Source organism: Aptenodytes patagonicus, chromosome 5 (genome assembly GCF_965638725.1).
Source record: "Aptenodytes patagonicus chromosome 5, bAptPat1.pri.cur, whole genome shotgun sequence".
Taxonomy (NCBI): Eukaryota; Metazoa; Chordata; class Aves; order Sphenisciformes; family Spheniscidae; genus Aptenodytes; species Aptenodytes patagonicus.
In genome coordinates this window covers 2,105,808-2,130,224 of record NC_134953.1, presented here as the reverse complement: position 1 = coordinate 2,130,224, position 24,417 = coordinate 2,105,808, and the positions used below count along the sequence as shown (strand labels likewise).

The window sequence follows — 24,417 nt, the reverse complement described above, 5'->3', positions numbered from 1 at the left end:
CCTCTCCCCCTCTCCTCTTCTCTTCTCCTCTTCTCCTCTCCCCCTCTCCTCTTCTCTTCTCCTCTTCTCCTCTCCCCCTCTCCTCTTCTCTTCTCCTCTTCTCCTCTCCCCCTCTCCTCTTCTCTTCTCCTCTTCTCCTCTCCCCCTCTCCTCTTCTCTTCTCCTCTTCTCCTCTCCCCCTCTCCTCTTCTCTTCTCCTCTTCTCCTCTCCCCCTCTCCTCTTCTCTTCTCCTCTTCTCCTCTCCCCCTCTCCTCTTCTCTTCTCCTCTTCTCCTCTCCCCCTCTCTACTTCTCTTCTCCTCTTCTCCTCTCCCCCTCTCTACTTCTCTTCTCCTCTTCTCCTCTCCCCCTCTCTACTTCTCTTCTCCTCTTCTCCTCTCCCCTTCTACTTCTCTTCTCCTCTTCTCCTCTCCCCTTCTACTTCTCTTCTCCTCTTCTCCTCTCCCCTTCTACTTCTCTTCTCCTCTTCTCCTCTCCCCTTCTACTTCTCTTCTCCTCTTCTCCTCTCCCCTTCTCCTTCTCTTCTCCTCTTCTCCTCTTCTCTTCTCCTTCTCTTCTCTTCTCCCCTTCTCTTCTCCTTCTCTTCTCCTCTTCTCCTTCTCTTCTCCTCCCTTCTCCTCTTCTCCTTCTCTTCTCCTCCCTTCTCCTCTTCTCCTTCTCTTCTCCTCCCTTCTCCTCTTCTCCTTCTCTTCTCCTCCCTTCTCCTTCTCCTCCTTCTCTTCTCCTTCCTCTTGTCTTTTTTTAAACTGGCTTAGCTCTCACTACATCAGATCATCAATCCAGCCACACCGATCGCTAACATCAGCACAGGGAGGGAACAGAAGACCGCTCCCCTCTGCAGAAACGCAAACTTACTAGTGGCATAAACCCAGAGCAAACTTGCACATGCGGTGCCCTTCTTCCTAAGACTTTGGAAATGGCACATAATCCCACACCCACCTTCCCAAACCCCACGTTTCACACGTGCAATGCTGGCACTGATTCCCCAGGGTACACAAAAATTCCTACGTGTACATATACGTCCCTGCCGAAGAGACACAGCGCTGCACGTGCACACGCTGGAGGTGCTGTACCTCCTACACGAGCTCATGCAGACGGCGTCCGGCCGACGACTTCCGAGAAGGGGCAGGAAAGCAGAAGTGTCTGGATGGTTACACCAACACATGGGCCAGGGAGGGGCTGGGGGCGGGTACCGAGAACGGTGTGACAAACTTTGTAAAAAAAAATGACCGGAAAGAAAAAAAAAACAACCTCAAACCCCAACCCAAAACGTGGAACCTCTCTGATTTCACAGTCGTGCAATGCCATTGTATTTTGTGAATCAGCTAATCAGGAATGGATTACCCCCGTGAAACATGGGTATAAACACAGCTGACTCAGTGGGTGCTTAGGGACCCGAAACAACTTTTTTGTGCATGTTGGGCGGAGAAGACGGCTTTGCTTAACTTTGCTTTTTAAAAAGTAAATACATAATTTATAGGAAAGTAATTTTATTCAAAAATACCTATTGTAGATTCTGAGTTGATCCGAGAGATTTTCGTTTGGAAATTCAAAGGAAATCTGCACCTGAATACACAAACAAGAAAAGCGTGAACTTTGAGGGAGATACCCTGCTATGAATATATAGAAAATTGTTAGACAAGCAGAGAAAGGATTAGGATAGAAATGGAATTAACATCTACTATTTTTGGCTTAGCTTCAGATAGCTTATGAGGGGGATCTAGGCTGCTTTCACTAATTCCACTGAACTACTTTAAAGCAACAAATGTGTATTTTGCTATGACTTATGATTAAAGTTGCGTCCTATTTAATGCACTAGTAAATTTAGTCTCAGAATATTAAATATCATGTATGTTATCAATTGAAAGGCAGTCGCTGGTAAACTAACTATGATTCCAAAATTCTTCAGTATTTTTGTATTCCATGCACGTACTTTTAATTACAATTTTGACAACAAACACAAGTGGATACAAAGTGGAATAATTCCTTACAATCAAGTCAATATATAAAGCAAGCTTTCATGTAATACAATAATACCACATGATATTTCAGTACGATCGTATTTAGCTCCTGCATTATGTATTTGCTAGTGGTTGCTTTCTTCCCGGCATTGGCAGGCTTCAAAAGAGTGATATGATAAGCAAGACATCCACGAAACAAATCATAGCTTTCATAACGAGGATAGCAACATGGGATATTAACATAAGACGATGTGTTAATAACAAAAGAGATCCAGCCACGCGTGCATTTCCTCCAACAAGCACAGAAAGAAACTACAAAATGCCATAAAAGTAACACAGCTGCTGGATCCTTTATCCCAGGAAAGGATTTTTTATTTTGAGTACTGTCTCAAGCAAAAATCTGCACCATAACTTAGCAAGTTACACGACACTGACTATGCTCTTTTGTAAGTACTCTGTTACTACAGTAACTAAACATACTGTGAAGCAGTATGAATCGCCTAACACATTAAACAATGCAAGTTAGTTGTAGAATTTGGGAAGAGACAAAGAGACATTTCATTTAAAATTTAATACTGTTTACTAGAAAAATACATGCAATGCCAGAGACTTATTTCTCTAAGTTTTCCACAGTTTATTTTTGCTTTATATAACTGTGATGGTCAACCCACAAATCAACAAGACTTGTAATAGGGCCTGCAGGCTGTTTCACCCTTCTTCACTTTGCTGATCGTACAATAAAAAAAAAAATATTTTTTTTCTTCAGATATTTCATTTTTTGCTTTCAAAACCAGCATCTGACTGCAAAATAAGTGATAAAATCAGAGCCGGTTTCAGAGGTGAGAGCATTAACATGCAAGTGTGGAATTTGGAAGGGTTAGGTGATTTGAGCCATACCAAAATTTCTGGACGATGAGTGTTAATTCGGGTACTGACCAGGACCCTCCATGGTGAGCACTGGCGCATTTTGAGAAGACATGCAGCGTCAGGGGGTTGCAAGGTCTTTGCCCAGAATTCGCTCCTTCGTTTGCATCATTCTGGCCCCGCTGTGCATCACCACTTGGTAACCTGTACAATAACCAGCTTCATAAGACAAACGCAGAATGTCTGCAATAGCACCAAACTCCAAGACAAACACATGTATGTGTTGTACAAGGGGAACAGCGTGATTTTAATAACTTACAAGACTTACAGGAATAGAAGGCTGCTACATGTAGGTTCTTAACTCTGTTTAAGCTTATTACAAACACCGTGGTTATAAATTTGAAAAGGCAAGAGCAGTTTATGGTTAAAATGACAGAACTTTAATTACAACCTAAGGGGCAGCTGTCACTTAGCCATAAACACCGCTGACACCTGCCTGGGACACAAGACAGCACACACAGAAGTAACTGAATTTCTGCCTAAACAGCCAAGTTACCTTGGGTACCAGAAGCGATGCAGCATATTCACACTGTGTTCTCTTCGGGCCTGGTATTTTAAGCAATGTGTCTTCCTTATTGGCATCTATGACTGAACTTCTAAGGTAGATGTTTACCATGGTAAAATGACATAAAAAGGAACATCATCTAATATGACATCGATTTCTTTTAGAGCTGTGCTTGTTTTAAAAAGGCTCATACCACCAAAATTAAAAAAAATAGACTATGGTCACGTCTAAATATTTGTCCCTGCTTGCCCACATTGAGAGTTCCCGGTAACTTGCACAGGAGAAGAAAGATCCATTTTGCACTTGCACAAAGATTGACGTGCTAGTATTATGAGACCTGATGGCCTCTCCCTAACTACACTCCCCTGAAAGAAATAGTCCATTAACAGTAATCACTAACATCTACTGTTGGGCGGGGGGTGGGGGGGGGGGGGTGGGGGAGTCAAACCACTTGAAAGGCATTGGCAAAACAGGATTAGCCACGGTAAAAAGCTTAGAGATTCAAGTGTCTGGGATTAGGGGTTTCTGGTGTTTTTAATTGTTATTTTGTTTTGGTGAGGTATAAGGGAAAGGGAGAAATAGAGGAGTTACAATAGGGGAAAAGGTATCACTCATCAGGGAACTTCAGGGAATTTATCCAAATTCTGTAAGTACAACTATATCAGTGCAACTAGATTAATATAGAATCAGGTTGAGACCCCAATTACTTAACCTTTAATCCATCATCTTCCTTTAGGCTTTCCATTTTGGAATAGCATTATAAATTAACTACGCCTTGTTCAGTTCAATCTGCTAATGCCCTCTTGTCAACGTTTTGGGTCATCTTATATTTCTATAGATCTATAGGCAGATCTACAGGACAGACTGATCTGGGCATCAGATGCACACAACAGACAAGTGCGTACTGCGTATGCGAACGAACGGGATTGTTTTTCAGTTCTGCAGCACCAGAAGCACCGGTGGCAGTGGTGCGTGTCACCAGAACCATAATTCACTTCTAGGAAGAGGAGTACATCTGACAGGCTAGAAAACACGAGAGCAGAAGTGTTACGACACTCAGTGTGCAGCACAGCAAAAGCACAGATCGTGTGTGTTTTACGTACATATAAGCTGACTAGTCACAGCTTTTCTTTCGTTCCTGTTAATTATCACTTTGTCCATCAGGCTTTTCTAAAAGACTTTGTCTTTTCCCTATCTGAAGCTGAGCACGCTGGACAGACAACTCTCTGCATTCACTGGCAACAAGATGAAAAGGAACGAGTCCCCTTTTCACTGAGTATTAACGGACCTCAGCTATCTCCTTACTGAGGACCCAAGCAGAGACCTCTTTCCCCGAACGCTGAAGTTACCATGGGTAGCCCGGTTACCAGTGACCTCACCGGGGGATAATAAAATAGTTGCCGTGAATGAATAGACTCGAACATTTGCCGATACGTTCACCTCAAGGCAGAATGACAAGGCCATTGCGTCCACAATTATCCCAACAGCAGAAGAAAAGTCACGCAAGAGGATGGACGTTCGCTTTTGAGAAACAGCGGGGGCAGCCCAGAGCCCTGGCGGAGCCTGAGCCAGGAAAGAAGAGCTGGGAGCTCTAAATTCTAAAATGAAAAAGGCTCAAATGAGAGTGCCGTGGGAGAGGAGCCTGAGAAGGGTGAACCAAAGGAGACTATTTCAATGACAACTTTAATTGAATTCCCAGGAAGGAGAATTCACACGGGGCTGTAAATAAGTTATTGGGAAACCGGAGAGGGGTGCAGTCTATCACAAGGGAGGCATGTGTGGGGACGCAGTCCTGACACCACCACGTGACGCGCTGTGCAACTACGCGTCCTCTTCGCCACCTTTCTTTATTTAATCATCTGCCCCAGAAACAACTTCAACGATCTCCTAGGATTTTGATCTTTCTTTAGAAGAAATTTATAAGCAAAACATTACTCCCACTATGCCTCCATGTGCACATAGACCTACCTCAGTGTACAAGCTGCCCTACAACGTACACAACAGAGCTAAAACGTGAGATATTGTACAGTCATATTTGATGCTCACTGTTAGTATTTGACAGCTGACTTCTTTAAAGCTCGTCTCTTCAGTCAGAAGACTTAAAACTTTTTCATTACAAATGAAATATGCTGATACGGTCATGTAATCAGCTGTTTTCAGCAGCTGGGGCTTTAAAAAAAAAAAACAACCCATCAAATATTACGACAGCAGGCAACACTGACCTAGAATCATGCTTACAGTGAACAGTGTGTGCCTACAGAAGTGGTACATTAATACAATTGCCTTTCTGGTTTAAGCAGAACGGAATTATGCAAAATGAAACTGTTAATTCAGCTGCCAGGTTTATGCTGTTAAAAATTGCTGGCTACCGATATCCACTGGCAGTACAAAAGCCCTGTGAGAAAAACATTTCATAATTTCTTTAGGAATTCATCTTTAATGCACAAAATTTGCAGTGACCTATCTACATTTGGATTTATTTCAGACAGGCAGACACTAGCGAACCTTTTCCTCTTCACAGCAGAGGATCAAAGCCGGTTCCATCACACGTACCAGTTTGGAGGGGACAGGGTCAGCCTGGTATCGAACGACTCATCCTCCTCAGAGCTCCCTTTTTGGGTCCACTCTTCAGTCCTGAACGGACTGCCCCCAGAGCAAACCCATTGATCTGGAACTCTGCAAAAACACATGGCCGTAGCTTGCTCAGCAAGCCTCTACCCATCAGAGGCCCAAGCCTGCAACCTGCGTGAATCACAGTTGCCTGTGAAGCATCATGCACTTAAAAATCATACAGAAAACCAAAAGCCCGCTTACGACCTGCTTCCAATCTCACAGCAAGGGAGTACGGCTACATATTAATGCAATCTTCACAAGAGGCCAGCAGTTTGCACATCCAAACTCCACCCAAACTGGCCAAGCGATTAAAATATCTACTTGTAAATTCATGCGTTTTAGCAGAAAATATTCAAATCATCATTTTTGCTGTTTGCTTGAAAGCTTAATGAGGTCAGCTTGGCTCAGCCTCCCCGCCCTATGGACACCCTAGCTTTAACTTCAGGATTCAGCACCGTAGCTAGTTACTTTTGAATACGAGGGCAACGAGATACTCCACCCTGGCAAGCGGACGTGCATCCGACACCTCGCACAGACTGCGTGACAGAGCCTGAGCCGGCGGGCCGGCGGCGTGCGTGTGCTCTGTGCCGACTGGAAGGAGGTGGCCAAAAGCGCAGAGCTGAGCCTCCGCCTCACACGCCCAGCAAAACCCGCTCGCTCGGGCTCAGCGGTGTGCCAGCAGAGATCAAAGCTTCCTAACTAGTTACGGCGGCAGACAAAGCAAGCTCAAATCTGACCAGATATAGCCGCAAGTACAGCGGCTTTTCACGTTCACGTATCACCCTTGATAGAAGGACGGCAATTCCGATAGCGGCATCAAACAGGAATAATGGTGGCATAAACAAAAGTAACAGTAATCTGAAGCTCTCCAAACACCTCTGTTAGCATAAAGGAAGACAATATTTACAGACTGAAAGATGCCCCACCAGAACAATCAAAGACGGTTCATTCTTCTTCTACATGTAACAGTTAAATCTCTTTCCTGCCTAAAAAAACCTGGCAACTTATCTAGCAAGGCCTAGTAATTTACCCTCATTTCTCGTTCCCTTATTTTTCCCTGCGATTGGACACTACACAAGGGCTACAAAAAACCCCTTTAATTCTTTATTTAAATGACAGTGTTTATGAACTGTACACAAAACACTGGAGAAAGGAAAGATTCAAAAAGGCAATCCATCTACCCCCAGAAGTCGCTCTCAGCAGCGGTAGGGAAAAGGCTGACTTCTAGATTGCAGACTGACAGAAATCTGACTTCTAGATTGTAAAAAACAATTGCTCAGTAATTAGAAAGAGGAAACAATTGCCTTCTAATTCTGTCTGTGCTCACTGACATACTGCATGACCTTGAGCAAGTCATTCACTTTGTGACTCAGTTTACTCACCTGTTACTCGGGGATTAGATGCAGAAGCCCCTGATGTAGGTATTTAAAGGCTTACTTCATGATTGCAGAGCACTCTGAAATCCCGGAATGAAAGATATTAAACATAAGATGCTGAGAAGAATGTATTCTGGCCCTTCTTTTGTAATATTTGGTTTGAAAGAAATAAATAGAGCATCTCTATGTGAAATTCGTGTTGCCCTTGCAGAAAATTCATCTTACCGGCAAAGTTCAGACACTGTCCATGCCTCAGAAGCATCTGTTTAAAGCACCCCCTCCTCCAGCTTCCCAGCATCAAGTGAGGATGAGTACATCTTAAGGATTTCAAATACATAAACCCAGTATTAACAAAATTTCTCAAATTAGGTGTCATATGTATATATTGTACATATAATATGCATGCTAATAACATGCATATTATATATGCATGACATATTAAGTAGCAATGATTTATTCTAAGTAGATTCATTATACCTTTACAAGCAGAGCTGTCACAACTGCAGACCGTGTTGTCCTGCAGTGCTGCATTCACTTACAAGCTTTTATTTACTACGATGAACTTTTCATGAAAATCTCTCTGGCAGAGAGATTCTGTGACAGATTTCAGTCTTTGGTTCACACCGCAAGCTGTCTTTTACGTAGCTTTAAGCTGGAAGAGAACTGGCAATCTCTATCCAGAGGGCTAAGTGGTGCTACACGCGTATAGTCAAGTGAGTATTGAAAAGGACTAAAAAGACGACTGTCTAACCGTGCTTCATTCGTTGCTAGAAGTTCCCATTGTCCAACTGCAGTATAAGCTAGCTTTGAAACTACATAAACAAAGAATATGGGAGGAACTGGGAAGAATAAGTTTCCTTTTCAAACTTGGTATTTCCTCATAAATAACAGTTATTATGTCAAAGTGCGGTGTCTCTCTCTCAAAAAAGCAACTGTCCCAATTACTCTGTGGTCTAATCAGACCTATGTGGGAAACTATTATCTACAGTTTTCAGAAAACATCTGAAAGGGATGAAAGGGAGCATCTCTCTACTCTCTCAGGACCGAGAGAAGAAAAACATTAGACCTTGGCTAGAGGAGAGCCCATGCTCGCGAGGTGCTATCCAAAGCTTGTTTGACACCAGAGACCTTAAGGAGAGAAAAACCAAGACACAGTAAAGCAGCAGACTAAAGCTTGCAAATGTTTTGTCAAATCCGAGTATGTGAAGAACTTCCTCAAGAACTTATGTTTACACCCTTGCTCTATGTAAACAAGCAAGTTTCCCCTTCTCTTGGTTAATCTCAACCACAAAATGAGCTGCAGAAGCCTCTACTTCCTTATTAACATTTAATAATGTCAGAAATGCAAAATATTGAGGTATAAATTCGGAACAATGCAAGAGCTGTAAGACAATGCAGGTTCCTGTCACCACCAGGGTAGAGGAAGATCCCACCTGTACGACACGGACAGCTAGAGGATAACTCTTCAAGCATCTGCTGTTAACTGCTAGCAACAAGATACTGATTATACAGAATTAAGTCTCTCTTACAGGAATTCTTTGCTTTTCAAACATTGGTTTGACCATATTGAAGACCCAAGCGGACAAAACCCTAAGAAATCTGATCTGACCTCCTAGCTGTCTCTGCTTTGAGCAGGAGGTTGGAATAGATGAGTTCCCAAGGGCCCTTCCAAACTGAGTGAGCCAATGATTTTTTTTTTTTTAATTGTTTTCATAATTTTGTGCTTTTATCTGTCATTGCCAATGGAAAGTTTTCATACAGCTTCTCATCCTGAGCCTCAAAAGAAGCTGGAATGTGCAACCATTTTGCAATATTAAACCATTTGTTTAATTGATTAGTGGAACCTGTGCCTTTTACTGAAACGAGGTAAAACAGGAATGACTTTTGAAAGGAACCACAAAAGTGATCCCTGTGTCCTACAGGCAAGGTGATACATACGAAGGAGGCAGTGAACTCCAAAAGTTTCCTTCCGATCTGTTAGCACCTTTCTTGTTACTAAATCAACAAAAGCACTCCACCCCTTCCACAGTTTAGAGGCCATTGAGAACCAAATAAAACTGCTAAAACAAGACGTATCTTTGTCCTTGACAACGTTCCAAGGTGTATTTATCCACCCTGTTCAGTCATAAACACTGAACTTTCCCAGCAGATTCTTTGCAGAAAGCAATAAAATAATTTTAAAAGGCTAAAGAAAACCCAGTTTAGAAGAATTAGGGTGGCTTCGTGCATTCATCATCTCTCCAACTTCCATGTCAGGTTTGCTTAGTTTGAGCTGAAAAGGAAGTCGGATCTTTCAGTTCAGCTCAGATGGACTGGCTTCTGTCAGTCTTATGCACTGTTGACTAGAGTAAAGCTCTGCAAGTCAAATGAAGGTCTTACAACCGCTCAATCCCATTAACCTTCATTTACACACTCAGGCGTGCCTTTGCGAAAGCTTAATTAGCAAATACTCTGCAGATCAAGAAATACTCCTGCTCCTTTCCCTGTTTTGTATTAAATCCACACTGTGCAAGAGTTAAGCCATAATTTTGGAAGACATACTACTTTAAAGACAGGCCAGTTTAAAGGTGATCTTTCTAATGATGCTTTTTTGGTGCAGAATGATGCTTGGATATAACTCACGTGCTTAATGTGCGCACTCAACACCACGCTAGCAAAGACCTGGCTGATGTCAACTTCATTTAGTTAGCCTGTTCCTATTCTCATGCTCTGAGTAAATATACCTAAGCAGCCCCAAAGTGATTTTTTGTGGGTCCTGTTTCTAAAGATAATTTCTCTGAGTGGAACTTTATTCTGAAGAACTTTAACAGCTTTTGCAAAGGAAAGAGACCACCTTCTTCCCCACCATCCACTAAGGAATCAGAGGATACTCCTAAAGGACAGTTCTTATCATACATATTAACTATCAGCTGCATAGCTTTAGATTAATTCAATAGTTACAATGCATCCATAAGAAATACCGCATCAAATGATCTTAACCAGAGAATGGCTCATTTAGTATCTCTCAGTTCACCGCCTTCTCATTGTATCCCTCGTGCAGACATCGTGACCGCTGTGCTCCAACATTTATTTTCATTCTCCCCCTCTTTTTGCTTTTACAGAAAAGATCTCTCTCTTGCCACTGAAACAGCCGCCACCCTCCCCCTGGGAAGAAAAAAAGACTATTAAGAGTTTGGATGATTCAGATCTTCCAGAATTTTAATAGCCCAAAGAGAAGTGTTCTCACATACGATACTGTATATGCATACAGCTTTACAGTTTACACCAGTTAAAAAACTCTTACGACTGTACAACGAAACTGCAAGAATTAACCAAAAGGCCAGTGCCCACAAACCTTACGGTGCTGCTAACGGTCGCAGGAAATGAGGGGGGAAAAACAGAGTGCGAGGCTGACAAGGAAAGGAAAGCGTAACAGCATTTGCGGCCTATGATTCATGCTCTACTGTTGTTCTTGGGCCAGAATGGTTTGGGACTACAAGCAATGAAATACCACTTACATCTGCCAAAGATACAAACTTTTGCTTCTTTTAGGAAGTAAGAGAATTGCCCAATGACTTGAGGGTCACTTGCAACAATAAAACTATGGCATACGATAACAAAAATAAGATTTTTATTTTTTCTGATTCATTGAAAAAAATACTTATAGAACACAGAAAATGAATAAATACCACTAACAGCTCTCTGTCCAGTTCCTGAGCCTTTGAAAGCATCTTTCCTAGGCTGCATTCTCCTGCAAATCGTGTAACAGCTTGCAATATCCAAATAGAAGGGACCAGTCAAGTACACTCCATCCTCATCTTAAAACATTAACTATAGGGGAAAGGAATGGAGAATTCAGCCTCTTTAATCTCCAGAATTGTTGCTGAAGAAGGAAGAAGATTTTGCTGCTGTTCTGCACAGAACTAACCAGCCTGCAGACGGGTGTAGCATTACCTCACTGGTACAGCAAATACCTCTGCTCACCCGGAGTGTTTTAAAGCTACCTCCAGTTTACCCTTTGTCATTGCCCTTAACAGAAAGAAAATTAAACTTCAGAAGTGTAACGATCATCAATAATAGTTTTCGTCTGTTCCACGCTCCCTCATACACTCTTATTTTTCAAGTGTATTTCGAATATGTATAGTTTACTATGGAAGGAAAAATGTGGATTTGGTATGGTTATCTAATGGGAATTACCACATTTGGTATTATAAACCAGCTCAGACATCACAAGGCTATATGCAGTTTACTGTTGTTTATGCAGCCCTAGATAGTCGTCAGATAAACTAAACTGCAATTGCAGCTCTCTCTAGAGTACAGTTAAGATAAAATGTCTGGATGGTAAAAATCAACAAAACCCTGTGATCAGAGAAGAGCGTTTTACAGGGTAACTGAGCCACGACATGAAAACACGAAGCCCTCATCTAATCCACCCTCATAAATGAAACCTTCCCCAAACCTAATTCTTTCACACAAAGACTCCGTGCAGAGGTCTTTGAACTCGGATCTTACTGCAATCTAGGTCCTGCAAACATTCAGACATATGCTTAACCTTAAACATGCAAACAACTATTTGCAAGCTTTAATCAATGTCTTGGTGCAAGGAAATCACCGATATTTTTGTATCAGGTGATTACTTTGAAGCATGAGTCACTGGAAAAGAGGTAGGTTTTGATCTTTATATGGTCCATCTTATTTATGCACAAGATCAACATCTTACAAAATATATTTATCCAATGGTTATGTTTTCAGTCACCTTTCATGCTTAGAGTTCTCTGAACAGAAATTACTGCTTGCTCTCCCCCTCCCTCTTAAACCTCTTCCCTAAAATCCAGAAGTGCATCAGCACAAATTCTTACTTTTAATCATAGGAGGTTATAAACTAGAACATACGCACAAAACACTCTTCTACTATGGCTTCTGATTTAAGACATTTACTCTAGTGACAATAAAAAGCCAAACCAAATCAAATCTTTGACTTTCGAAAAGACACGTTTCGGTTTAAGAGAAAATTTTATCAGTCATTCGAAATAGTGATTGATCATTTAGCTGGGAAAGAAGAGTGTAAAACAAAGCTGATACGCAGAAGGCACTGAAAGCATTCCTCAGGTTTTCTCTAGTGTTGGATATTAACTTCTTAGGAATTTAAAAAACATGTGGTACACATGGTGGAAAAAACAAGGGAAACCATTCTCTGGCAGATTAGTACTAAAAAAATAACAATTTAAAGCAATACAATTTATTCTTTTTTTTAGTATCAAAAACGCAGCAGACACACAAAAGATAATCAACAAGCATCTTCGTAAACTTGCAGATGTGCAGAGGAATAAGATGAACGGGATTATGAGGGTTCTTCTCCCCCAAGGAAACAGTGACAGGTATATTCTAGAAACGCTTGCTAAAAGACAAATACATACATCTAAGTAAAAGACACCAGCACAAAACCCCCACCTTCTGCAGAACTACATTAAATTCAATTAAAGCTCAGAGCCATAGTTCCCATCATTTTAGTAAAAGAGAAAACTACAATTTCCTGGGCTTTTCAGCCCAGCTATCAGCCCCCTGCTGCCAACGCAGCACTTACAGAGCCTGGGTCCGTCTCTGTGCAGCTCCTCTCCCTTCCCCTCATCTGCTTTGTTACTCTCAAAGACCTGCTGGCAAAAGGGAGAGGACTCGGTGTCCTTACAGGAGACGAGAGAACGGGCAATACATGACTTCCGTGGTCCTTACCTTCCCCCTACTCAGAGACTGCACATCCAGCTTCCCCGTCCAAGTTACTCGGAGGGCATTTAAAATAGATGCTCAGAAATCTGGGGAGCACGAAAGCCAAAAGAGTTCAGATTTCCTTTAGAAACTGGGCTCCTTGATCCGCCTGATGCTGTTGACACTAAGGTGAGCATACGATGAGGGGAAGGAGGAGGGATTGTTAGAGAGCATCAAAGGCAGGAGACTGGGAGATGGGGTTTCCTCTGTCTAGACGTGACGCTCCTTCCTGCCTCCCCCCTTGGCTGGAGAGGGAATAAAATGGAGCCTAGGAGGGAGGGAGAGAGATAATCCTGCGGCTTCATCTGATTAGAAAAACTGGGCCTGTGCAGAGCTGGCAATGCCGCCAGCGAAGCACAGGGAGGGGAGGCAAAGAGGGGCAGGAAGAGGAGGAGCAGAGGGGGAGGAATAGAAATGATAAGGGAAAAAGGAAAATTGTAAAAGGTATAGAAGGGAACTGGCGCCTGGGCCAAGCCACCCTAGATGCGTTCAATTTCTACCCTCGTGTAAATGTGAAATCACCAGTAGGAAACACCCACTGCTGCTGGTAACCCGGAGCTATTGGAAAAAAAAAAACCCAAAACCCCCCAAAACCCAGAATGCATCAGTCGTATAGGCATGGACTGGGAACAAGGACGTCCCAATGGATTCAAAAGAGTGAGATTGCTTGTGCTGAGTAGGGAGAAATGAAAAAAGCAGCGTGCTACAGATAGTTATCTAGTTTGTCATGGACAGGACACACTTTAGAACAAATTTTCTATTGCAAGTCATTTTCCAGAACCTGCTTCCGCTTACTAAAACAAATCTTAGTTGAACCAAAGTGACTTAAAAAAGCACGTTATCAGCACACGCATCAGGGTGCTCGCAGCTGTGGCCTCGGTTGCCCTCCCACGAGTCCCACGCCCTGGCAGCTACACCCCCGGCCACGGCCTCCCTCCCGCGCCTGGCACGGGCACTTCTGGGCTCACGGCTGCCCACCTACGTACGGCCACCTGCACCACGGTGCTGCTGCGCCCCACGGGGGGATCCCCAACCTGCAGGAGGCTGCGGCCAGTCTGGCCCTCGCTGCAGGCAAGCGTGAAGGCAGCACCATGCCCTCGCACTCGGCCTGACACAGGGGCTCACCCGAGGGCACTGGCAGGGTCCCGAGGGTGCTGCTGTTGAGCATCCCCTGTCCCATCCTCCCCCGGCAGGGAAACCCTGCCTCGAGGACACAGGCATCCAGGTCCCTCCAAGCTGCCGGGTGTGACCCGTGGTGCACTGGGGAATGTCAAGGGCAGATATGGTCAGCGGAGTCTTGTCCCCATCCATGGTGGCCCGTTTCTGTAAAGAATCTCCTCTTTCACTCACCTTTATCAGCTGCTACACTCGGTCCTTTCCCAAGCACCACTCCTGGTCTCCGCATTGCAAGCCACTTTTATTTCTTTCTGGCCTATTTCCCTCCATTTAAAGCTTCACACGAGGCAGGCTGGTTGGATCTCTGGTGGGGCAAGGAGAAGGATGCCAAAACATCAGAAAAGAACCCTTTCAAGTCCTCTTTCTTTCTGTTCAGGAAGGAGTTAATACCTTTCCTGTAAAACACTTACAGCACATTCTCACTTTGTTCTTCAGTCTTCACCCAGTACCCTCCCATCATGCCTAGCTCAGCTGGGAGAGGGGGACCAAGACCCCCCTTCCCGATGCTTTTAGGAACACAAAATTGCTCCCTGAGTCTTCAAAATGGGCTGGAAAACCAGTCATTTTCTATGTGCTTCCAGGCTTCGTTCCTAAGACGCCCACCCCCACGCACTCACTGAGCGATTACTGCCTCAGGCTACAGGTCAGGAAGCATTTCAGGGGTTAACAGCCATGCACGGGTCAGCAGCAGCTTTCCGGCTGCTTTATTTTACTTGCCGTGTTTTTTACAGCGATGAAGCAGAGTAGGCACTTGAAGTCAGCTGTTTGTGCTGACCTCGTGCATCCTTCCTGCAAGGCTGGAAACAGAAGTTCCTTGAACCCGTCCCTTACCAGAGCGTTCCTGGTGGCCCAGGATCATGCCCAGGCGACTCGTCCCCCAGCTGTATAGGACTGCAATGGTTCTGCAGGGAGAGGACGACTCTACAGCATTTTGCTTCCTTTCTTATTCCAGCAAAAGACCTTTGGCTGACATGCTAAGACACAGCCCTGGCGCTCGTAGCTATTCCAACATTGTTCCATGGGTGCCAGTGGCCAGCTGTGGAACGACTCAGTGTATGACCCTTCCAGCCAAATGCATCTTCCAAACTTGTCCCAATTTGCGCAAATGATGTGCCAAGAACATACAAAGGATACAATGTGAGGATAATACTGCATTTCTCTTTTTCTTTAAACCCTCTACAGGAGGAAGTAGCATAGCTCTCTTGTCCTGGATTTGGTATGTCCAGCAACGTTGACTACTTTCATTAAAAGCATCAAAATGCGCTTACTGAAAGATACGGGTGACCAACTTTTACCTCAACTGGTTACACATCTGGGCATCCATAACGATGCGATTGGCATACAGCTTCTTCATTTTACAATTAATGAGAAAAGGTGTAAAGATGTCTCAAATTCAAATTTGGAGAATTTATTCTGTATTTTTCTTTAACAAAGTTGACAGCTAAAGGAAACTGAGAAGTCAATAGCCTGCAGATACATCAGGCTAAATCCAGACAACGTTGATGAAGTTCTTTTGGGAAGGAGGGAAACAGGATTTTTGCAGAACCGTTCTGCCCCTGTTGCCCAGCCTGACTAGCATTCATGTTTCCCTGACAACTCCACCCAGGGTTTAAACATGTGAGAATGTGTTTAATTTCATGAAATTAAAGTCCTACGCCCAGCCATGGAAAAGAGCTTTCAAAATTACTATTTACTGATTTGGGTGCTTGAAGATCAGAAGAAAGCAAGCCGCCAGCCCCATGACTTTGAGTCACCTCACGTGAGGAAAGGCAGTTAGCTCTGCTTGCCTGCTGAAGAAGGGCACCACCGGGCAGAGCTGTCAGACCCCCAGGCCAGTTTTTGTCACCCCAGCCTCCATCCAGGCAATCGGGGCTTCCCCATTCCAGACAGAAGCAGCCCAGTCCTAGCCCAGAAGCCCTTTGTCTAACCTAAAAATTCACTAACCACCCTTTGGCCAGCTACCCCTCTTCAGAAGAGGGTACAGGGTGGGAAAACCATCCTGATCTCTTGGCTCCTCCATACGAGACCTAAAAACTTGTACCGAAGCCCTCCTCTCACCCCTTCCCATTTATAACCCTACAGCCTTTTCTCACACTGCCGGGACTGCTGTCATTTGCAGTAACTTTTTCATGCCAGGTGGGGCGATTTGGACCTGCCCGGGCTGCGGTTGCTGAACTCCTCCGTCAGCCTTGGACCTCCCGAGCTCTGCTGCTGGCAGAGCTGCTCTGTGAGGGGGCAGGTTCAAGTGGCCCCGGTGGGAGAGCGCCCGGGCTGGAAGCGCCTTTCTGAGCTGACTCACAAAAACGCTGCTTGCAATTTGTTCACGTACCTCTGTCCGGGGGCTCTGCGTGCAAAGCCTGGAAGGCTGATATTTGCTGTCTATTGATTCAAAGCCACTTAAGCCAGTGAAACTGCACCTGCAACCCAGCCGATTTTAGCTTAATGCATTTCTGGAATATGTTCTAGTCTACAACAATAACGCAGCCCTCCAGGAACGGTTCGCTGTCTTGTGGGTAACACTGCTCATTTGCCTGAATGTCATCTGCCACAGTCAGTTTGGATCAGGTCTGGGATATCTCCATTGTAAAGTATTTTTGAGCGTTTCTGAAGAGCACGGTCTGAGAGCGCCTTCAAGATAATAACTAACGCACCATAGCCAAGCTTAACTTTTACTATGCCTATAACCAGTCAGAAGCTCTCCGCTCCAGATACTGCTAGCCCCTTACTGAAATTGGCATTCGGTATGCAGTGCCAGGTGTTCAGGTTTTGCTTATGCTCGGATACCCAAAATAATTCCCGTCGGTCCAGTATAGGAGCTAGCATAGCAAGTGTTTTCACACACGCTTGAGGCAAGTGAAATGCACCTGAGACTGTTTGAAAACACAAAACTGACCATCACCTTCCATTTGACATGAGAAGCACAATTATTTCTAACATAGCATTTTAAAAAGAAAGCAATTCTGTCAGATAAGCGATATCACAAAAGCCTCAAATTAAAATTTTTGATAAACATGCAACAGTTGTAATTCAAAGATAATTTACAGCTAGAATCCATCTGATCACATTAATGTTCTACTTAAGAAAGCAATGCCATTTACATATAAATGCTTAACTTGCTAAAAGTATCTGCAACTCTAGACCATCTTCCCATGTACAGGAATTATCTAAGAAAATGAGCTCTTCTCAAATTCTCAGACTTCCCGGTACTGACTGACTAAGAACTAGACCCAGAAAGTAGTGTTTAGGTGCCTATGTCCAAAACCCCCTCAGAATCACGACCTACCTCTGTCGTCATCTCCCCAAAGCGTAAACCAGTCTGTGTTATTTCTGCATTCCTTCCCCTCCTCCTACCACTCCTGGCACTCATCAGACCCCACAGCGAAAACCTTACACGGCAGGGTTAGATGAGCACTAGCGCTAAGGCAGAGTGTGATACATGGGGGGGGGTGTGGGGGGGTGTAAAACCACACCGACCCGGGCTGGCCTTGACTGCTGTAGAACAATCTGCTTGGGCTAGCGTGCATGAATACTTTTAGCCTGCATAAGGCAACACTTGGCATTAACAACTTCAAGATCCACCGAGAATTAGGGAAAAAGTGAGAATGAACGTGGCAATCTTTTCTAGGGATTAGCCAATACGGGGACAGGAGACTGGAGCCTCTGTTCTAAGGGTGGTTTATTCATTTAATCCAATGAGCATTCTGTGTTACAACAACTGAGGCTGAACCCTTCCCCTAGAGATCCTTATTGCCCGAGTTGCACTACAATGCATATGATAGCCTAATAAAAAGCCACTTAAAAAGCACCAACAGCCTTACCCTTTAAGGACTCTGCCGTTATACATTAGAGATAGATTGATCAATAGAAAAAAGCCATTTTTATACATCTGATTAAGGATATGCCAGGTTGGGGAGGCTGTGTATCTATTTCTAGAAAAGAAGAGCTGTCAGACACATTTAGAGTGTTCATCTCTAGCGAGCAGCATGATGACTTCTGCTGCTTCTGCCTGGGAGAAGATGACTGCTCGTTAGACAGCCCAATTGCAGCAAGTATGGTCTTTGAATAAGCCTCTGTTCTGCAATTTTATTCTTCTGTGAAAAGGAAGATGATTTGTGTGGGTTTCTCTCATCTGTTGGTTTCATAAAGTCATTATGAAGTCTGCCAGGTCATCGACATTCATCTTTCTTGGGAATAACGCTGTAACACTACTGACATGACTTTTTTCAAGGAGCAACATAGGTGTAGTACTCTTTGCGGGATTAATCTTTTTGAAAGCTGTCGGGCTTTTTAGTACTGTGAAAACTGGTGGTTTTGTGCCCTGTCACCTCCTTTCTTTTTCATCTTGGATTTAAGAGCAGCTTTCTCAACAAAGCAGACCAGTTCTTTTGCCTTTATTTTGCCTTGGCAGTTTGCAAGGCAGCCTGCTGATGTAAGCAATCTCATATATTTCAAAGACTTAGCAAATCTCTACGCAGCACTGTTTTTTTGTTTGGTTGTCAAATGAATAGAACAACAGCTGATTATGGAGAACGCAAACAAGATCCGTCTTTTAAGCGTGTTTTGTTATAAACCAAAGACTTCATGACGTGAAGCCTTAAATCTCATCTTAAATCAAGGGACTATCACATGGGCACTCTGCTCTCGCTTCTCATTTTCCCAGATCTCCTTTCCTCCCATGCACAACCACCAGAATGTCTCCCCTGTCCTCTACAGTTGCTTAATATCCAGTAGCAAAAAGCAATAAATAATTCCACTGAAAATAACCCTTCAAGCCAGTTTTGGGGTAGCTGTAAGCCGCCTTTCATGCAATAAGGGCTTTGGCCTTTTTTGCGAATTTAATCACGTTTAGCTTCGCTCTGCGTTTCATTGCCAGTCTTCCATCTGTTCTGTTGCTCTCAACTGGAAAGGAGGCAAGCCAGCACCACATAAGCCAGCAGGGCTCCCAGGGCCTGCTCCCAGAAAAAAAAGGGTACAAAACATCACACTTTGAGAAGTCACCAATAATTCTGTCCTGCGTGACTTGTCCACCAAGACACGTTTGCAAATTTGGATCTGAACCCTTTTCAAAAACACTTTTGTGTGTATACTCGACCTCTTTAGTTTACTTTTGCAAATGGTGTGATTCAAAAAAATTATTCAGTCTTTGGACGACAAATAGAAACAAAAGTATTGGAGTCTTTTCTAGATCTTAGCTGGTGCCCAGGGCTCAGTGCTATGAACAAAGCCTGCTGTAGAGACAGTTAGCTCTACTTCATGGGATTCAAGCACTTAAATAAAGACTTGAACCTTGATGCCTCAATTCCCAAATGTAAAATGAGGAAATGGTATCAGTGAGATGCTGGGGAAAGCATCAAGGAAAACACTGTACCAGAGGAAAGTACTGCAGCCTGGGAGCGTAATTTCTGACCCTGATGCACTTTGAAAAAACATAGCTCTGCAGCTCCCAGAAAGGCTTTGTTTTCCCATATGACCTGGAATATTCCCAAACAATTTAGACCACAGTCGTCATCATGTAGTTGTCTGTGGCCCCAGGGCCTGTGGATTGACCCCAGCCCACTCAACACTCCTAATCCAGCCTCCCTTTCCCTGGACAATACGCCTGGGCAGCATACCCATCCCCATTCCTGCCCCACGCAGCAGAGCCTTCCTATACTGGTCTCCCTGACTTCTCTCAGATGAGCCGAGAGGCTCGTCCGGGATATGCTGGGGAGAGAGTATGGTGGAAGGAAGAGAGATGGACGACAGAGGCTTCAGGAAAGTTGGGGGAATTTGAGGAGGATTTGGATCTAGTCCCTGCAGCTGCCTGTATCGGACCACCCTCATAAGAGGCATGACCCTTGGTTAAATGAAACAGAGACAAAATTATTATGCAACCAATATACCAGGGTGACATTCCAAATTAGACACAAGCTGAGAGCAACAGCACTGTATCTTAAATCAGGCTTGCGCAAATAAGACCTATGAAGTAGTACACACAGATTTCAGAGCGGCCCCACAGCAAGGGAATAATGCTATTTCAAGTGGATCCAGTACCAGAGGCAGTCCAGCGAGACGGACTGTAAGCCCCAGGCTAGCTCTGCCTGCAGTAATCTGCAGGGTTGACTCTGTGACAGGTTGAAATGCAGTAACAGTGTTTATGCAACTAAATCTTGTTCTAATCTATTTGTTTATGTAACCTTTGCTCATGGCCATACTGACTGACAGGTCTTGGGAATCTAAAGAAAAATCTCCTTTTTTAACTCTCTCCCATCCTTCAGCCCCTGGTTGCCAAATAAACAAATAGATTGTCAGAGATCTCGTTCATTCTCTTTGAGGAAAAAATTACGTTGGTGGGGGGAAAAAAAGGTACCAGCTAAAGTCCTAAGAACCCGTGTACTTCTCCATACATACAACCAAAGTTATATAGTAATGGCTAATGGTCGGCAGGTGTCCTTCAGGTTAGCGTTTCCAACCACAGAATGCACCATTTGAGCCCCAGGCTGGGAAAGGGACAGAAATCGTTTACTTAGCTCCTAGGGAAAAAATACTGCTTTCTAGCATTCAGACATTACCTTTCTGAGTAAAGCAAGGCAATGGCATCTGTGGGAATGACACCGATTCTTCTTAGCTCGAAAGATTTACTTTCATCCTTCTTGTATTTCTTGTGTTTCCTAGAACATTTTCACCTATATGTTAAGTGACGAGCTAACAACAGGAACAGTGTGCACAGCATTCTTGCTGCGGCAGTCGTAGTTCTACCGATTACTACGTGAAACGTGCCCATATCAGCTTATTTCAGTCCTTCCTGGCTAGGCTCTAGGATTTGTGAAAGGATTTGAGTTAAGATGAAGCCTTTTTGGGTTTTGGGGGTTTTTTTGTTTTGTTTTTTTTGCTGCCAATTGAATAGTTCACAAAGCTGCTGCGACGTTGCCCATGTGATGCTTGTTATCTACACACATCCCGATTTAATTTCTAACCCTGTGTATTAAGGATTCATGCACAGGCCAAAACCGATCGATACCGCTTGGAATTACATGTATTTGGAGCCAAATCGCATTGCATTAGGTGTATTTAGGAGAGGTCATTATGTATTTTTGATGCATACCAGACACTATCAGTACTAGACAAACATTCTGTGCATGGATCAGGTATTCCTTACGATGTGTTGCAAAAGCAGTACAGGAACAGGCTCGGTGCCTTTTTCTACCAGGTCCCTTCACACATTAGACCGGTCTCCTGACCGACCTGTGACCACACCGAACCGTTCGCTCCAGCAGGGACAGAAGCCGGGTCCGGGGAGCATCAGTCAGGCCCTTCGCGCGGCACTGCACACGGGGAAGCCAGCGGAGCCCTGCAGCCTGCCGGCCGCTCCGCAGAGAGGAAGCCTCACCCACGCAGGCGGAATAAGGACTTCGTTACACGGAAAGTTCATTCCTTTTCCCCACACTCAGGATTCTTTTGATTATTTTTCTTACATCCTTGACCCTCAAGATCTCACTGCAGTCTTGCCCAGGCTTTTGGGCACCATTTTTTTAATTTTTTTTTTTTTTTTTAAACACACAAAAATGCATGGGATGACACCTGTAAATCTGTTGTTGCTATACATGCAGCGGTTTGAGGTGTACGTGCCTGCAGAAATGACCGCAAGTTAAAGCAAACAGATCTTCAGCTTTCAGTTGCATAGGCTCCCAAAAACATCAGATTTTGCTCTCAGTTAAAAGTTTGCGTCCCGTAAGGCTGTACCAATCAGGGCTATATCACATACGGTGTAATTGCTGTGCCATACATATGATTTTGTGCTTTCCTGCACCTCACCCAAATCTTAAGATGCATTCCTGTCTACAGATTCATCTGCCTGCTCAGCAATCCCTCCCCATTTGTCTGAGAGTACTCATACCTTACTGACATTATGTCTGGCCTAAAGCCATTATCTGTTCCAGAGGGACTGAGAGTTAGGAAATATTGCCTCAAATAAAAGTTAGTCTTGCCTTAGAGCAACATTTGTTGTTCATCGCTACAGCTGTGTGAACAGTTTATTTTGCATGTGTGCATAAGTAATCTTGCAAGGCCTTGTCAAAGTTACGAAGTTTAGATTACTATTACCAAGGCTAGGTGGTGTACAAAACCAGAACAAAAAGCCAGATATTGCCCCCAAAAAGCTTTAAAGCCATGCAAGCCAGAGCTTCGCAAGTAGTTTTCTCTGCAAAAATCTCTACAGGCCTTGTGCACATCATCTGTGAACTTGGAGCTTATTAATAAAAGTCATTTTAAAGGAACATTTTGTACTGTTTTTTCTTAAAACAGCAACAGCTGCTGGTTTTCTTAATGCAATTTACACTAGCAAAAAAACCCCCACAACCATGAGAACATGTTCCAGTAAAAGCAGACTTGGTATTTCTGAAATTCCTATTGTAAAACACAGGAAGGAAAAAGTCAATTGAAAGGAATAAAGTTCACATTTTCTACATTCTGTTCCGTACAGCAAAAAAAAAAAAAGTCACCTCTAAGAGAACTTTTTGGTTTGCTCTATTGATTCACACCAAAGCCCAACTTTGGACAGGAGGTGGTGCTACAGCTTGCGTAAATTTTATTATTAGGCAACATCAACAGTTAAAGCATACTAGAAGCAAGAGGAAAAGGTAAAAAAAAAAAAAAGGAGAACCTTTGAGTTCTGCAGAAGTGCTGATACGCAGACTTTACCTATGTATACTTTCGTATCAGTAGGTGTACTATAACACTGCTGAAAAGATCTGTAAGAAGGCCCTAAAGAGAAAGCAAACGCATTGTGTGTTCATGTCTGTCAGGGACTTCAATTACCTAGCAAAAGGTGAGTATCAAAGTGCGGAAAAAGTCTGTCCTGCACAGCACGCTCTGTGCAAGCTGCAGCAGTTTTTCATGTGCCCAAGGCTCCCTCGACCAGCTCTGTGTCAGAAGGAAACTGATGGGACAGATACGCTCAGGTGGAAGGTTTGCGCAGGTCCAGAAAGCATTCTGCCTGCCTCTCCCTGAAGACATCGAGGTTAGCTGCAGCGTCAGGGGTTTTACTGGGCTAAGATGAAATACCAGAGTAGGAATCCAAACCCTTTAACTAGGTTAATGCTGTCTCCCCGCCCTCCTTTTCTTCTTTTGCTGTCTTTCTCCCTAGGCCCTTCTAGAGGTACCAAACACTGCTGCTTTTGACGATTTTTTTTTCCTGCTGTCCATGTGGGCCCTGTCTCCATCCCCATTTCATACCTGTAATCTTCCTGGGAGAGCTGTTCTGGCTTGTAGCCTGAGACACTCGGAGCGCTTAAAGGCAACCACCGTCAACAGCAAAGCCGAGAGAAAACAGTTCTGGCAGACTCGTTCCCTTCTGGATGCACTTATTCTCCCATTCCCGTCTTTTCTTTTGAAAGGAAACTAACAAATGACTCCCAGAATGAATCCAAATGGTATTTTATGACAGAGTAGATCTTTCTTTCACATTTTCTTTTCTGAAACAGTCAATTATCCGTAGCCTGCTGAAGCGAAGAACTAGATGTTAGTCCAAGGCCAACAGTAGATTGTGGGAGAAATTCTTATCTCAGTTACACAAGTGTGAACCTGGAGGAACTCCAGTTAGTAAACAATCTATAAAATAAGGATAACAATAACTATTATTTCAAAAAGCTGTTGTGATGGTTAACTACCAGTAATTAATGCCGGTGCAGAAATCGGGAGCCTGGGAATGAAAGGCACTATAGAAATTCTAAGTACTCATTATTTCTGCCATTCACAATTATACTTCTCGATGTAATCTATTTGTTGTAGTTAGGGTGCCCATCAAGGCTCCCTGCAGACCCTAATCTATTATGTCCCTGACTGATTCACCAGCCTCAATAAAATTAGTCGCATTTTAATTGGAAAAAGTCTACCTCTTTCTAGACGCCACTTTAGCTGAAGGTACCACCAATGTGAAAGTCAAAATTCACAAATACAAGGAAGTGGGTGCGAAGGCAGAAGAACTTGAATACATTTCACTTAAAATGCCTGGATTTAAAGATCTTTCTAGGCCTGCCAAATGGGATTAAAATAAAAAAAAAAAAAAAAAAATTTAAAAAAAATCCTTTCATTGAAAGGGATCTATTGTAACTTTAAGATTCTAATAAATTACAGCAGGGAT

The 24,417-nt window shown here is 43.6% G+C and overlaps 1 protein-coding gene across 10 annotated transcripts in view; it reads right to left on the bottom strand.

Annotated features, from left to right (window-relative positions):
• Positions 1-24,417, bottom strand: part of GPRIN2 (G protein regulated inducer of neurite outgrowth 2) — a 41,456-nt gene that overhangs the window by 8,365 nt on the left and 8,674 nt on the right. Inside the window, exons 2-5 of one of the 10 annotated variants that reach the window (XM_076338317.1) lie at positions 23,511-23,776; positions 14,472-14,601; positions 2,859-3,029; positions 1,505-1,566 (exon numbers count right to left, since the gene is read on the bottom strand). The exons of 3 other annotated variants lie outside the window; for them this stretch is intronic. In XM_076338317.1, coding sequence (XP_076194432.1) covers positions 1,505-1,566; positions 2,859-2,927 — 131 coding nt within the window. In that variant the 5' untranslated portion in view covers positions 2,928-3,029; positions 14,472-14,601; positions 23,511-23,776. Of the gene's footprint in view, positions 1-1,504; positions 1,567-2,858; positions 3,030-13,088; positions 13,136-14,471; positions 14,602-23,510; positions 24,295-24,417 lie in introns of those variants that run through there. 6 more of the 10 variants (XM_076338319.1, XM_076338323.1, XM_076338320.1 and 3 more) reach the window with 6 other exon arrangements.